Here is a 12,937-nt window from a genome sequence, read left to right as displayed (position 1 = left end):
TTCAAACATTTTGTTCCAGAATGATCCTGGACGAGAATTGCAAACCTGAGATGTTATGAAATGATTCTGATAGACAGACTGAATTGTAGTGCTTATTAAAATGAAGAAAAACACTCAGAGCTATAGCAGCATGTATTTGTGTATTTCTCTGAGATTCTGGGGTTGTGGGCAGCACTGTTAAAGGTTCCTGTGAACAGTCATTAATATGTGTACCCTGTTGTCTGTTTTCTGGGCAGAACCCACCAAAATCACCATGAGGCCAACTAACATTGAGATTATTGTTGGCGAGAGCATTGTGTTACCCTGCCAGATTAACTCTGATCCAAATCTGGACGTCTCTTTCTCGTGGGCATTCAACGGCCAGCTTATCGACTTCCAGCATGAAGGCGATCATTTTGAGAGAGTGGGAGGGGTGAGTCATCTTTGACATTAAAACCTACTACTTTCTTGTTATTCTATGATGAACTGGAAGGTAATGTGTGATGCCTGAGGGCATGTTCCTTTACACCACTGAGGGATTCCTAGACAATTATAACACCCAACAGGAGGCATTTATGTGAAGACCTGTGAATTGAATTTCAAAAAGATGGACTTATGGTATTAGTTAAAAACTCAGAAGCATTTTTCTATGCATGCCCTGCCCAAACCTCAGAGAACAGTGTTATCAGGGTACTAATCAGGACACTTACCTTTTGAATGGGCTGTGGGAACTGCAATAGTTTTAAATTGTATTGGTAAAATGGTATTCTAGTCATACAGAGGGTTCTCATTAATAACTTTACACTATTCATCCTTTCAACTTCTTATTTCCTTAGCTCAAGGGAGAACATTTTCTTATCATCTCCCTGTCATAATTGAATTTGCATACCTATTTATGAATCTTAAGCCCTGAAATAATTAAGTAATGATCTGGCTGACGTTCACCAAAGGCAGATCCGGCACAAGCAAATGTTCATTTGAAGTCCTTATGCCTAGAAATAAAGATAAATGGCAAAGCTTTCTTGAATATTTGTTCCTTTTGATGAGGGGTAAAATTAATTATATTTATCATGCCATTTGACTTCCAAAATCAGTAATGTGAAGCATTTAACTGGGCACTCCTCTTCATGTCAGGGACATGCCAAATTTGCATTTTCACAAAGGACAATAACATTTTAATTTCATCATTGAAATGTGTGTAGACACATTATCTTGCAGTCCCAAAAAGTTGTGATGATATGAAAAATGGCAAAAAGCAGCATTTTTTTTTAACTTACTTTGACTTTTATTTAATTGCTGACATATGAACCTAAGATAATTCATGTTTTGTGTGATCAAGTTAATTTCATTTCTTTAAGTAAACCATTCCTGCATTTAAAGCCTACAACACATAAAAAAAAATGTTGGGATTGGGTCATTTAAGTCTCGTCTGATAACAGATTGATTGATGTAATTAGCGGGTAAAATGAGTACTGAACACATAATCATTTTCTCAGGAAATATATTTTGAAAGATGCTACTGGCATGAAGTTATGTTAGTGACAACCCACAAGTAATCCACACATAAAAAAAAATCTAACCATAGATGCCCATAAACTAAATTATGTGTAATAATGTGAAATGACACAGGGAAAAAGTATTGAACACCTGTTGAAAGGGATTTGGAAAAAGTCATGGAAAGCCAAAATGCAAGCTGAAATCTATCAGTAATTAGAAAGTAGTCCTGCCCCTTGTCAGTACAAATTAGTATCAGCTGGTTTCGTCCCAACTAATGACCTATAAAAAGATGTCTCATTACCAAGGTGTCACACAAAAACCATCTTATGATGGGTGAAAGCAAAGAGCTCTCTCAAGATCATTGCAACCTTATTGGTGCAAAACATACTGATGGCACTGGTTATACAAGGATTATTAAACTTCTCAAAGTGCCAGTGGGCACTGCTTGGGCCATAATCTGGAAGTGGAAAGAACATCATAAACGAGCCACGACCAAATGCTCCTTGCATATTTCTGACAAAGAACTGAAAAGAATTATCAGAAGAGCTGTCCATGAGCCAAGGACCACATGTGGAGAGCTCCAGAAAGACCTTGAATTAGCAGGTACAATTGTTTCAAAGAAGACGAGGGTCCTATTAAAAAACTGAGTGGGACTGTTGGTGAGCAGCTGGAGATTGCTAACTAGCAACCAAACATGCAAATGAGCCACAATGTTGCAGTTGGTATCTCACTGAAGAGACCATTCACAGCTGAAACAATGACACATTTACAAAGTGTTCCTATTATTATCCATGTGAATAGACTGTAAATTTCCCAGAGTGTACAAACTAAGGACAAGAATAAATAAAATAAATAATAAAATAATAATGAATAACAGTGGTGGGCACACTTCCGATAATCCGGTAACAGATAATTATCGAATATATTGTTTTCATTATCGGATTATCTTTTTAGATAACTTTAAAAACCATTATCAGACTAATTATCTTCCGATGAATTGTCCTCCGATAACTTTTAGACCGATAACGCAGTAAACCCAGCTGAACAACAGCAAACATTTTTAAAATTTAAAATCGGTTGAGACCTACCTGTTAAAAGTTTCCTAACAGATGTATCTACCCTACGATTGGATTTTGGAAAACCACGTGACAGTGAACCAATTCTGATTGGACACTCACATTGTGCACGTCATCACACAGCTTCTATGAGGAGTACAAAGATGGTGGGCTACTGGCTCAAAAGTCAGCGGAGGTAACTTTCTGCAAAGAAAAATAAGTTTCTATCTCATATCATTAAAAAGTTATTTATAATTTATTAAAACTAAACCAGAGGGTTAATGTTCAAACTGATAAACTTTATAGTTTTTGTGCAAATATTTGCTCATTTTGAAATGGATGAAATGGATGCCTACAACACGTTTCAAAAAAGCTGGGACAGTGGTATGTTTTCCACTGTGTTACATCACCTTTCCTTCTAACAACACTCAATAAGCATTTGGGAACTGAGGACACTAATTGTCGAAGCTTTGTAGGTGGAATTCTTTCCCATTCTCGCTTGATGTACGACTTCGGTTGTTCGACAATTCAGGGTCTATGTTGTCATATTTTGCACTTCATAATGCGCTACACATTTTCATTGGGTGGCAGGTCTGGACTACAGGCAGGCCAGTCTTGTACCCACACTCTTTTACTATGAAGCAACACTGTTGTAATACGTGCAGAATGTGACTGGCATTGTCTTGCTGAAATAAGCATGGACGTCCCTGAAAAAGACGTTGCTTGGATGGCAGAATGTGTTGCTCCAAAAATGGATGTACCTTCAGCATTGATGGTGTCATCACAGATGTGTAATTTGCCCATGCTATGGGCACTAACACACCCCCATACCATCACAGATGCTGGCTTTTGAACTTTGCACTGGTAACAATATGGATGGTCATGTTCCTCTTTTGTCTGGAGGACACGATGTCCATAATTTCCAAAACAATTTGAAATGTGGACTCATCAGACCACAGCACAGTTTTCCACTTTGCGTCTGTCCATTTCAAATAAGCTCGGGCCCAGAGAAGGCTGTGGCGTTTCTGGATGTTGTTGATGTATGGCTTTCATTTTGCATGGTAGAGTTTTAACTTGCACTTGTGGATGTAGTGATGAACTGTGTTAACTGACAATGGTTTTCTGAAGTGTTACTGAGCCCATGCGGTAATATCCTTTACACAATAATGTTGGTTTTTAATGCAGTGGTGCCTGAGGGATCGAAGGTCATGGGCATTCAATGTTGGTTTTCAGCCTTGCTGCTTAAGTGTAGAAAGTTCTCCAGATTCTCTGAATCTTCTGATTATATTATGGACTATAGATGATGGAATCCCTAAATTCCTTACAAATGAACATTGAGAAACATTGTTCTTAAACTCTTGGATTATTTTCTCACGCAGTTGTTCACAAAGTGGTGATCCTCACCCCATCTTTGCTTGTGAATGGCTGAGCCTTTTGGGGATGCTCCTTTTATCATGACACTCACAATTAGTGTCCTCAGTTCCCAAAGACCCCTTGAGTGTTGTTAGAAGGAAAGGTGATGTACAGTGAGGAAAATAAGTATTTGAACACCCTGTGATTTTGCAAGTTCTCTCAATTAGAAATCATGGAGGGGTCTGAAATTCTCATCTTAGGTGCATGTCCACTGTGAGAGACATAATCTAAAAAAAAATCCGGAAATCACAATGTATGATTTTTTGGATCCTGGCCCAGAGATAGCAGGCACTCATCACCAATGTGCAGCCAGGCCCCTCAGAGGGATCAGCCAGCCTGGACGTTGACTCGGTGGCGGTGGGGGTGTCTCTGACTGGTTAGCCTGGGTGGGTGCGGGTCCAGCGGTGACAGGCAGACCTGCCTTGGCCTGGATCTTGGCTTTCATCTGCAGGGAGCACATACAGATGTGGTGTGAGCATACGTGGGTGGGTTTTGGCATGTCATCATCATCCTACATAGTTAGGTTACATTATCAATATACACTCAATAAAAATATAAACGCAACACTTTTGGTTTTGCTCCCATTTTGTATGAGATGAACTCAAAGATCTAAAACATTTTCAACATATACAATATCACCATTTCCCTCAAATATTGTTCACAAACCAGTCTAAATCTGTGTTAGTGAGCACTTCTCCTTTGCTGAGATAATCCATCCCACCTCACAGGTGTGCCATATCAAGATGCTGATTAGACACCATGATTAGTGCACAGGTGTGCCTTAGACTGCCCACAATAAAAGGCCACTCTGAAAGGTGCAGTTTTGTTTTATGGGGGGGGGGGGGGATACCAGTCAGTATCTGGTGTGACCACCATTTGCCTCATGCAGTACAACACATCTTCGCATAGAGTTGATCAGGTTGTCAATTGTGGCCTGTGGAATGTTGGTCCACTCCTCTTCAATGGCTGTGCGAAGTTGCTGGATATTGGCCAGAACTGGTACACGCTGTCGTATACGCCGGTCCAGAGCATCCCAAACATGCTCAATGGGTGACATGTCCGGTGAGTATGCCGGCCATGCAAGAACTGGGACATTTTCAGCTTCCAAGAATTGTGTACAGATCCTTGCAACATGGGGCTGTGCATTATCCTGCTGCAACATGAGGTGATGTTCTTGGATGGCACAACAATGGGCCTCAGGATCTCGTCACGGTATTTCTGTGCATTCAAAATGCTATCAATAAAATGCACCTGTGTTCTTCGTCCATAACAGACGCCTGCCCATACCATAACCCCACCGCCACCATGGGCCACTCGATCCACAACATTGACATCAGAAAACCGCTCACCCACACGACGCCACACACGCTGTCTGCCATCTGCCCTGAACAGTGTGAACCAGGATTCATCTGTAAAGAGAACACCTCTCCAACGTGCCATACGCCAGCGAATGTGAGCATTTGCCCACTCATGTCGGTTACGAGGACGAATTGGAGTCAGGTCGAGACCCCGATGAGGACGACGAGCATGCAGATGAGCTTCCCTGAGATGGTTTCTGACAGTTTGTGCAGAAATTCTTTGGTTATGCAAACTGATTGTTTCAGCAGCTGTCCGAGTGGCTGGTCTCAGACGATCTTGGAGGTGAACATGCTGGATGTGGAGGTCCTGGGTGGTGTGGTTACACGTGGTCTGCGGTTGTGAGGCTGGTTGGATGTACTGCCAAATTCTCTGAAACGCCTTTGGAGACGGCTTATGGTAGAGAAATGAACATTCAATACACGAGCAACAGCTCTGGTTGACATTCCTGCTGTCAGCATGCCAATTGCACGCTCCCTCAAATCTTGCGACATCTGTGGCATTGTGCTGTGTGATAAAACTGCACCTTTCAGAGTGGCCTTTTATTGTGGGCAGTCTAAGGCACACCTGTGCACTAATCATGGTGTCTAATCAGCATCTTGATATGGCACACCTGTGAGGTGGGATGGATTATCTCAGCAAAGGAGAAGTGCTCACTATCACAGATTTAGACTGGTTTGTGAACAATATTTGAGGAAATGGTGATATTGTGTATGTGGAAAAAGTTTTAGATCTTTGACTCATCTCATACAAATGGGAGCAAAACCAAAAGTGTTGCGTTTATATTTTTGTTGAGTGTATGAAGGGACATTCCGCTTGTCATAGCAATCAGGTACTCTCGCTATTTGTGGCCATGAATTACACAGGAGCCTCACCACATTGGTGATGAGGGGAATACAGACATTACAGACATTGTGAATGTAAAGGTTCAGACGATATATATGCTGTACACACAACATGCCCACTTACACTGATGGTGAGTCTCCTCTTTGTCTGAACAATAAGGTAACACATGAGAAATTTAAACTAGCGCAGGATCCAGCCATCTCTTGCCATCAGCTCCTGCAATCCTGCGCCTGAAGGGGTCTGCATGAGTTTCTCAAACCCCATCCTCATGTTCATGTACCATTTACGGAGTTGCTCTGTGATCTCGCCCATCTCCCGGCCTTGTCTTCCCACAGAGCATCCGTGAGTGCCTTCCTGATGTAGTGTGGGTGCTTTTTGTTCAGGAAGGCACCTCCTCCTCCGGGGCCTAGAGCCAGTCCACCATGTCCTGCCCTGCTCCTCAGGGAACTCGGCTGTGACCATTTCACATTTCCACTTGGAGGGACATGTGCCCTGTTCACAGGAATATGCTTGCTGTTGGTGACTGCAATGTGGTCCAGTGGTGGCGATCAGGAAGGGGTGCAGGCGAGCCTGGTTCCAGCAGTGGCTGTGGTGCTACACCCTGTTGTGGGTCAGTATCAGGCTGCATGGGCAGGAACTGCTGGACACAAATGAATGGCTCAAACAAACAGCTCTGGTCATTAAAGGCTTTACTGGTGAGGATTGCAGAGGTCGGTACACAAGTAGGCAGTCAAGGAAAGCAGCAATACAAAAATCATCAGGCAAAAAGGCATGGTCGTTGCAGCAGGCTGGAGGTCAGGAACACACAAGGAGGCAGACAGGACTATGGAACGCAGGTACAGAACTGGGATGAAGGCAAAAGACACACCACCTGGCAATGAGCTAACACACCCAAAGAGCTTATATAACCCCAGGTGATAATCATCAAGTCAGGAACAGGTGTGCATTGAAAGCACCAGAACAAGGGCGTGGCCAGAGAGAGGGAAACACCCATCACCATGAACCAGGAGACAGACAAGAGCGATAGAGACAGACAAACCCAAGCAGAAAACCCCAGCAAGAGAATAGTCAAACAAAAAACCAATGAACTGAGAAAAATAACAAACAGATCAGAGACAAGAAATAAAAACAGTTAACTAAACAAACTCAAACCCTGGCAGTCAGGAGTAGGCCCAGCTTTGCTTTCCCGGGGAGGGGCGCATCGGCCCCATGCCTGGCAACATGCCTCTTTGCCACCCTCTTCTTCGGAACCATTTGTCTCTCTGTGTATTTGTGTGTATTTGTTTCTCTGTCTCTCCATGTTGGCAGCGATCATGTGTTGATCAATGCAGACACTGATTTATGTGCCAACATCCCACTTTCTTATTCTATCCAGTGTTGCAGTCATTGTGGTCCAACCACAGTTGAGGCACATTCTGGTCTTTCTAGCCTCATTCGTGTTGCATTCAGTGGCCACTTGGGACATTCAACTCACATTTGTGTTTCAATGGGGGGGGGACTTGAGACATTCGGATGGTATCCATGTTGCATTTGACCCCCACTTGCTCTGTTCTGACTCACAACACAAAACAAAGAACAGAGTAAATAACAGTTAAATTACTGCCTCTATTGATGGCAGTAAACTAATAAGGACATATAACAGACCTTGCTGCATCTGCGTTCAGAAAGCAAGTCAGCAATCATAGATGGTATTATTCTACAATATCTGGAATCCCTCGGACTGCTATGCATACAGAGCAAAGAGGCAAACACAGCCATGGCGCACTTGCTCAGCACTGGCTGCCTTAAAAGGAGACAGAAACAGAGGCTGAGAAAGCAGAAGCGTGGTAACCGCAGAGGAGCTAGGGCTAAAGTAAAAGTTAACCCCTACAGTGACCATCAATTCTGCTTCCAATGCATGCTTCTTAAAGACCAAACTGAATTACCTGATAATGCAATTAACGACGAGGAAGGAACAATGAGATGCTGGTGTACAGAGAGGCATTGAGGAGCTGGTATACAGAGAGGAGGTGGAACATCTGGTGGTCTCTTGGATCAGTAACAACCTACACCTGAATGTCGACAAGACAAATTAGGTCATTGTTGATTTCAGGAGGAACCAGCCCACTCACACGCCCCTCTCCATCGGAAGTGTTGCTGAAGAGATCATCTAGAGCATCAAGTTCCTTTAGGTGCACATCTCCAGTGACTTGATCTGGATCCAGCACATCCTCCTTGACCAAGAAAGCCCACAAGCAACTGCACTTTGTCAGACAGCTAAGGACAGCTCATGTTCTCCTTACAACCTCACCACTTTCTACAGGGGCACAGTCCAGAGCATCCTAACAAACTGGATCTCTGTCTGGCATGAGAGCTGCACTGCCATGGACCGTAAGGCCCTGCAGAGAGTGCTAAGAGCAGCTGAGAAGGTCATTGGAACTCCTTTCACTCCCATCAAGGACACTGCCCACAGCTGATATATATACAGTGAGGAAAATAAGTATTTGAACACCCTGCAATTTTGCAAGTTCTCCCACTTAGAAATCATGGAGGGGTCTGAAATTTTCATCTTAGGTGCATGTCCACTGTGAGAGACATAATACAAAAAAAAAAAAAAATCCGGAAATCACAATGTATGATTTTTTTTAATAATTTATTTGCAGGTTACTGCTGCAAATAAATATTTCAACACCTGCCAATCAGCAAAAATTCTGGCCCTCAAAGACCTGTTAGTCCGCCTCTAAAAACTCCACCTCCACTCCACTTATTATTCCAAATTAGAAGCACCTATTTGAGGTCTTTATCTGCATAAAGACACCTGTCCACCCCACACAATCAGTAAGACTCCAACTACTAACATGGCTAAGACCAAAGAGCTGTCCAAAGACACCAGAGACAAAATTGTAGACCTCCACAAGGCTGGAAAGGGCTACGGGGCAATTGCCAAGCAGCTTGGTGAAAAAAGATCAACTGTTCGTGCGATTATTAGAAAATGGAAGAAGCTAAACATGACTGTCAGTATCCCTCGGACTGGGGCTCCATGCAAGATCCCACTTCATGGCATATCAGTGATCCTAAGAAAGGTGAAGAATCAGCCCAGAACTGCACGGGAGGAGCTGGTCAATGACCTGAAGAGAGCTGGCACCACTGTTTCGAAGGTTATTGTGGGTAATACATGGGTTAAAATTATGCATGGCATGGAAGGATCCCCTGCTTAAATCAGTACACATCAAGGCCCGGCTTAAGTTTAATACTTATGTATTTCTCTCTTTCTCTCTCTGTCTCTCTCTCTCTCTCTCTCTCTCTCTCTCAAAAAAAAAAAACTTTTCGTGCATACTCATTGTGGGTTATTATATGTTGAAGTGTGAGGAAAAAATGAATTGAATCAATTTTGAAATATGGCTGTAACGTAAGAAATGATCAAAAACTGAAGTGAATTCTTTCTGGGTGCGCAGTAAGCTACTTGTTTTCACATCCCTACCCCACACCTAGTCCATGTGAGCATTGAACATTATCAGGGCCAGATCATATCCCTGAACTGAGATCATCACTCAATTGTAATATTTCAGCAGTCTTGTGTAAAGTACCTCAAAGTGATACTTGAGTGAAAGCACGTATCTCAGCATACAATTACTTTGGTAAACATAAAGACTCCTTTAAAAATATTACTTGAGTAAAAATCTTAAAGTATCTGACATACTGTACTTAAGTATCAAAAGGAAATTTCTCATATAAAATGTACTTTAAGTAAATGTATTGAGTAAAAATAAAATCCAAAATGAGTGGAGAGTGAAACGGCAAAACAAAAACAGTGTAGTGTCTGGAGAAAACAGGAGGGGGGCCTCAGCTTCTATAAAAGGTTGAATCCGCCTCTGGTGGAGCAGTTGGTTTTGGTGCCAGGATAAGTGAAGCAACAGGTGGATGTATAAAGCCATAAAGAAAGCTGCTGTTCTTTTTCTGAATATGCAGTCGTTTTCCTGGAAGACCCACAGACACACATTTTTAGTAAACACATGAGCCAGGCTCTGGTGAAACATAACACTCATTTAGAGTGACACAGTTGTGCCAAATTTAAGGAAAAGTTTTACAAAAAACAACAACTGAACTTTTCAAGTGTCACCACCACCAACCACTGCAAAGCAACCAAACACACCACTCTTTGCGCTATCAAATCCAAAACGCAGCTTTTACACAATGCTTCTCCGCAGTGCTTCTCTGCATAAATTTCAAATAAAACTGAAAGAAACGGACATGCCGGTAAGGTTTGTCTGTACTGAAATTTACCCTTAAGTGTGTGTTAACTCAAATGTGTGAGCTGGACTCCAGCCGGAGTTGATCCGAGTGTCTGTGTGTGTGTGTAAACGTGTGCGTGTTTGGAGTCCAAAGCGCATATGGTTTTCACCCTCCACAGTCTCCTCTACCTCAGCGGGGGCACAGATTCAACCTGTCATCTTTTATTTTTTTATCTTTTCTTTCTTTTTTTTTTTTGTCTTTTAAATGTATTTAAAAGGGGCGGCACGGTGGATTAGTGGTTAGCACTGTTGCCACACAGCAAGAAGGTCGCAGGTTCAATTCCCGTGGCCTTTCTATGTGGAGATTGCATGTTCTCCCCGTGTTTGCGTGGGTTTCCTCCAGGTGCTCCGGTTTCCTCCCACATCCAAAGACATGTGGGTTAAGTGGATTGGAATCTTTAAATTGTCTGTAGGTGTGTGTGTGGGTGTGTCTGTGTTTGTTTGTCTGTTTGTGGCCCTGCGACAGACTGGCGTCCTGTCCTGGGTGTACCCCGCCTCACGCCCTATGACTGCTGGGATAGGCACCAGCTCCCCGCGACCCTTAATTGGACTAAGCGGTAGAAGATGACTGAATGAATGTATTTAAAAGACTGTGCTCCAGCTGAAGAGGACTGTATTTGCTGTGCTCCGGCTTACTTTCACCTCTGTAAACAGGCGTTTCCCAATCAAATTTCTTCTCCTTTTATATTGTAGTAATGAGTAACGAACATGGTTCAGGGAAACGTATCGGAGTAAATGTCTTCATTTTATTGAGGAAATGTAGTGGAGTAAAAGTGAAAATCGCCAGAAATGTAAATAATGAAGTAAAGTACAGATATGTCAAAATTCTACTTGAGTACAGTCACATAGTATTTCTACTTTGTTACATTATAACACTATATTTCAGGGTTTTCTTTTTTTTAATTCTTGAACCATGTCACACCTCTCAACCAATATGCATAAACCTTAACTGATAAGGGTTTGCGTTATACTGCGAAAAAACACAAATAAAAACATTGCCTCCTTACCTTTTTTTGTGAATTAAAGATGTGTACATGGGCTGTTGTTGTCTTTAAATGCTCCTTTTCTTTTTTTGTGAAGAACACTTGTGTTGAAACAGTCTTCTTTTCATGGTGTGATGTGGTTGGAACAGCCCAAATGGGAGCTGGTTGATGATTGAATATTTTGTCCCTGCATGCATTTTAAAAATTGTATTTTATGGAGCCACAAATATTGTGATTGTGCTCTTGTCTGTTTTTCCTAACACCGACAAGGATACTAAGTATAGTATGTTTGTTGTGTTTTGTTCGTATCCCTCATGGCATGCATGGTTGCATCTTATGGAGAGTATCATTTGCTCGTTAGACCATTAGTTATACCCATATCATGCTGAAGCTTATGTAATTGCAAAATTATTAGGACTTTCTTGCTATTTCACTCGCAAATGTTTTTTAGTGCGGCTGTTAACTGAATGTTGGTAGCTGGTCAATGAGGGTGAGTCTGAAAGACATCCAACTGCAGGTTTTGTGAACAGTACATCTGCTATTTATGTTTGAAGAAGCACCAGAGTCGCAGGCTTGGAGACGCTGTGATTGTTCGTGGCATCCTCTATATAAAGTGCCCAGCATGTGTGTGTGTCTGCCTGTCTGTGTGTTTACAGCCCGTACATGGGTAAAGTAAAGAGGTGGAGCATGTGTGACACCATGCATGACCTGGTTGGGACAAACGAAGCCCAAACACAGGCGAGCTCAGTTAACAGTCTAACCTTGGTTTGGCCTTTTATCAATCATATTTTTGTGGAGTTGAGCAGTGGTTCTCATAATACGTTTGTTTGGTGTGTGCATTAAAAATTCTTATTTCCTCATGGATTATTGATTAACAGCCTAGCATCATGAAGCTACCAATAGCCTTCAAAAAATGTTAACATCTTCAGCATCAAAAATTGAATCACACGATAAATTCACTCAATACAAATACTGGCACATACACACACACATCTTAAGACTTAGACAATTTGTCCAGTGCACACACAAGCCACATAATCACATAATAAGCCATATCATTACAGATTTTTGTTCTAAAATGCTGAAAGAGAAAAATGAAGATGGGCCTTTACAATAGCAGCCTTTGATCAACCACAGGGATAAAACACAATTTGTCAGTCGAAGTGGCCACACCCCTAATGTGTTAGGATAACTGGGCTTTCAAGAATGTGAAGATGATAATGCCTGAAAGACAATAAATACATGTTTGAATTAGACTACTGACTTTGATGTGACATGTATTTTGATCTAAGTTGTTTCCATTTCTTCAGCTTGCTTCAGCAGAGTACAGAACATTCAGCACATTCAAAGATGTTGAAAATAACTAATGTTTTCCAACAAAAATGATAGCACAAAATGGCCAGTACATGCAGAGTTCTTTTTCAAACCTTTCATTATCTGACTAACAAAATGTGGTCACTGCCTGTATTTATTTAATTTTCATCTTTTGCATTCGCCATTCGAACCAATGGGTATTCCATTATGTTATCATAATAAG

The 12,937-nt window shown here is 41.9% G+C and overlaps 1 protein-coding gene across 1 annotated transcript in view; it reads left to right on the top strand.

Annotated features, from left to right (window-relative positions):
* cntn3b (contactin 3b) overlaps nt 1-12,937 on the top strand; it is a 519,637-nt gene that overhangs the window by 402,602 nt on the left and 104,098 nt on the right. The window contains 1 exon segment of the mRNA XM_034167483.1: nt 237-412. Within this exon segment, the coding sequence (XP_034023374.1) occupies nt 237-412 (176 nt within the window).

The sequence above is a fragment of the Thalassophryne amazonica genome, chromosome 3 (assembly GCF_902500255.1).
Source record: "Thalassophryne amazonica chromosome 3, fThaAma1.1, whole genome shotgun sequence".
NCBI classification, from domain to species: Eukaryota; Metazoa; Chordata; class Actinopteri; order Batrachoidiformes; family Batrachoididae; genus Thalassophryne; species Thalassophryne amazonica.
The sequence above is the reverse complement of the archived record's forward strand: the minus strand, read 5'-3'. Positions and strand labels throughout refer to the sequence as shown.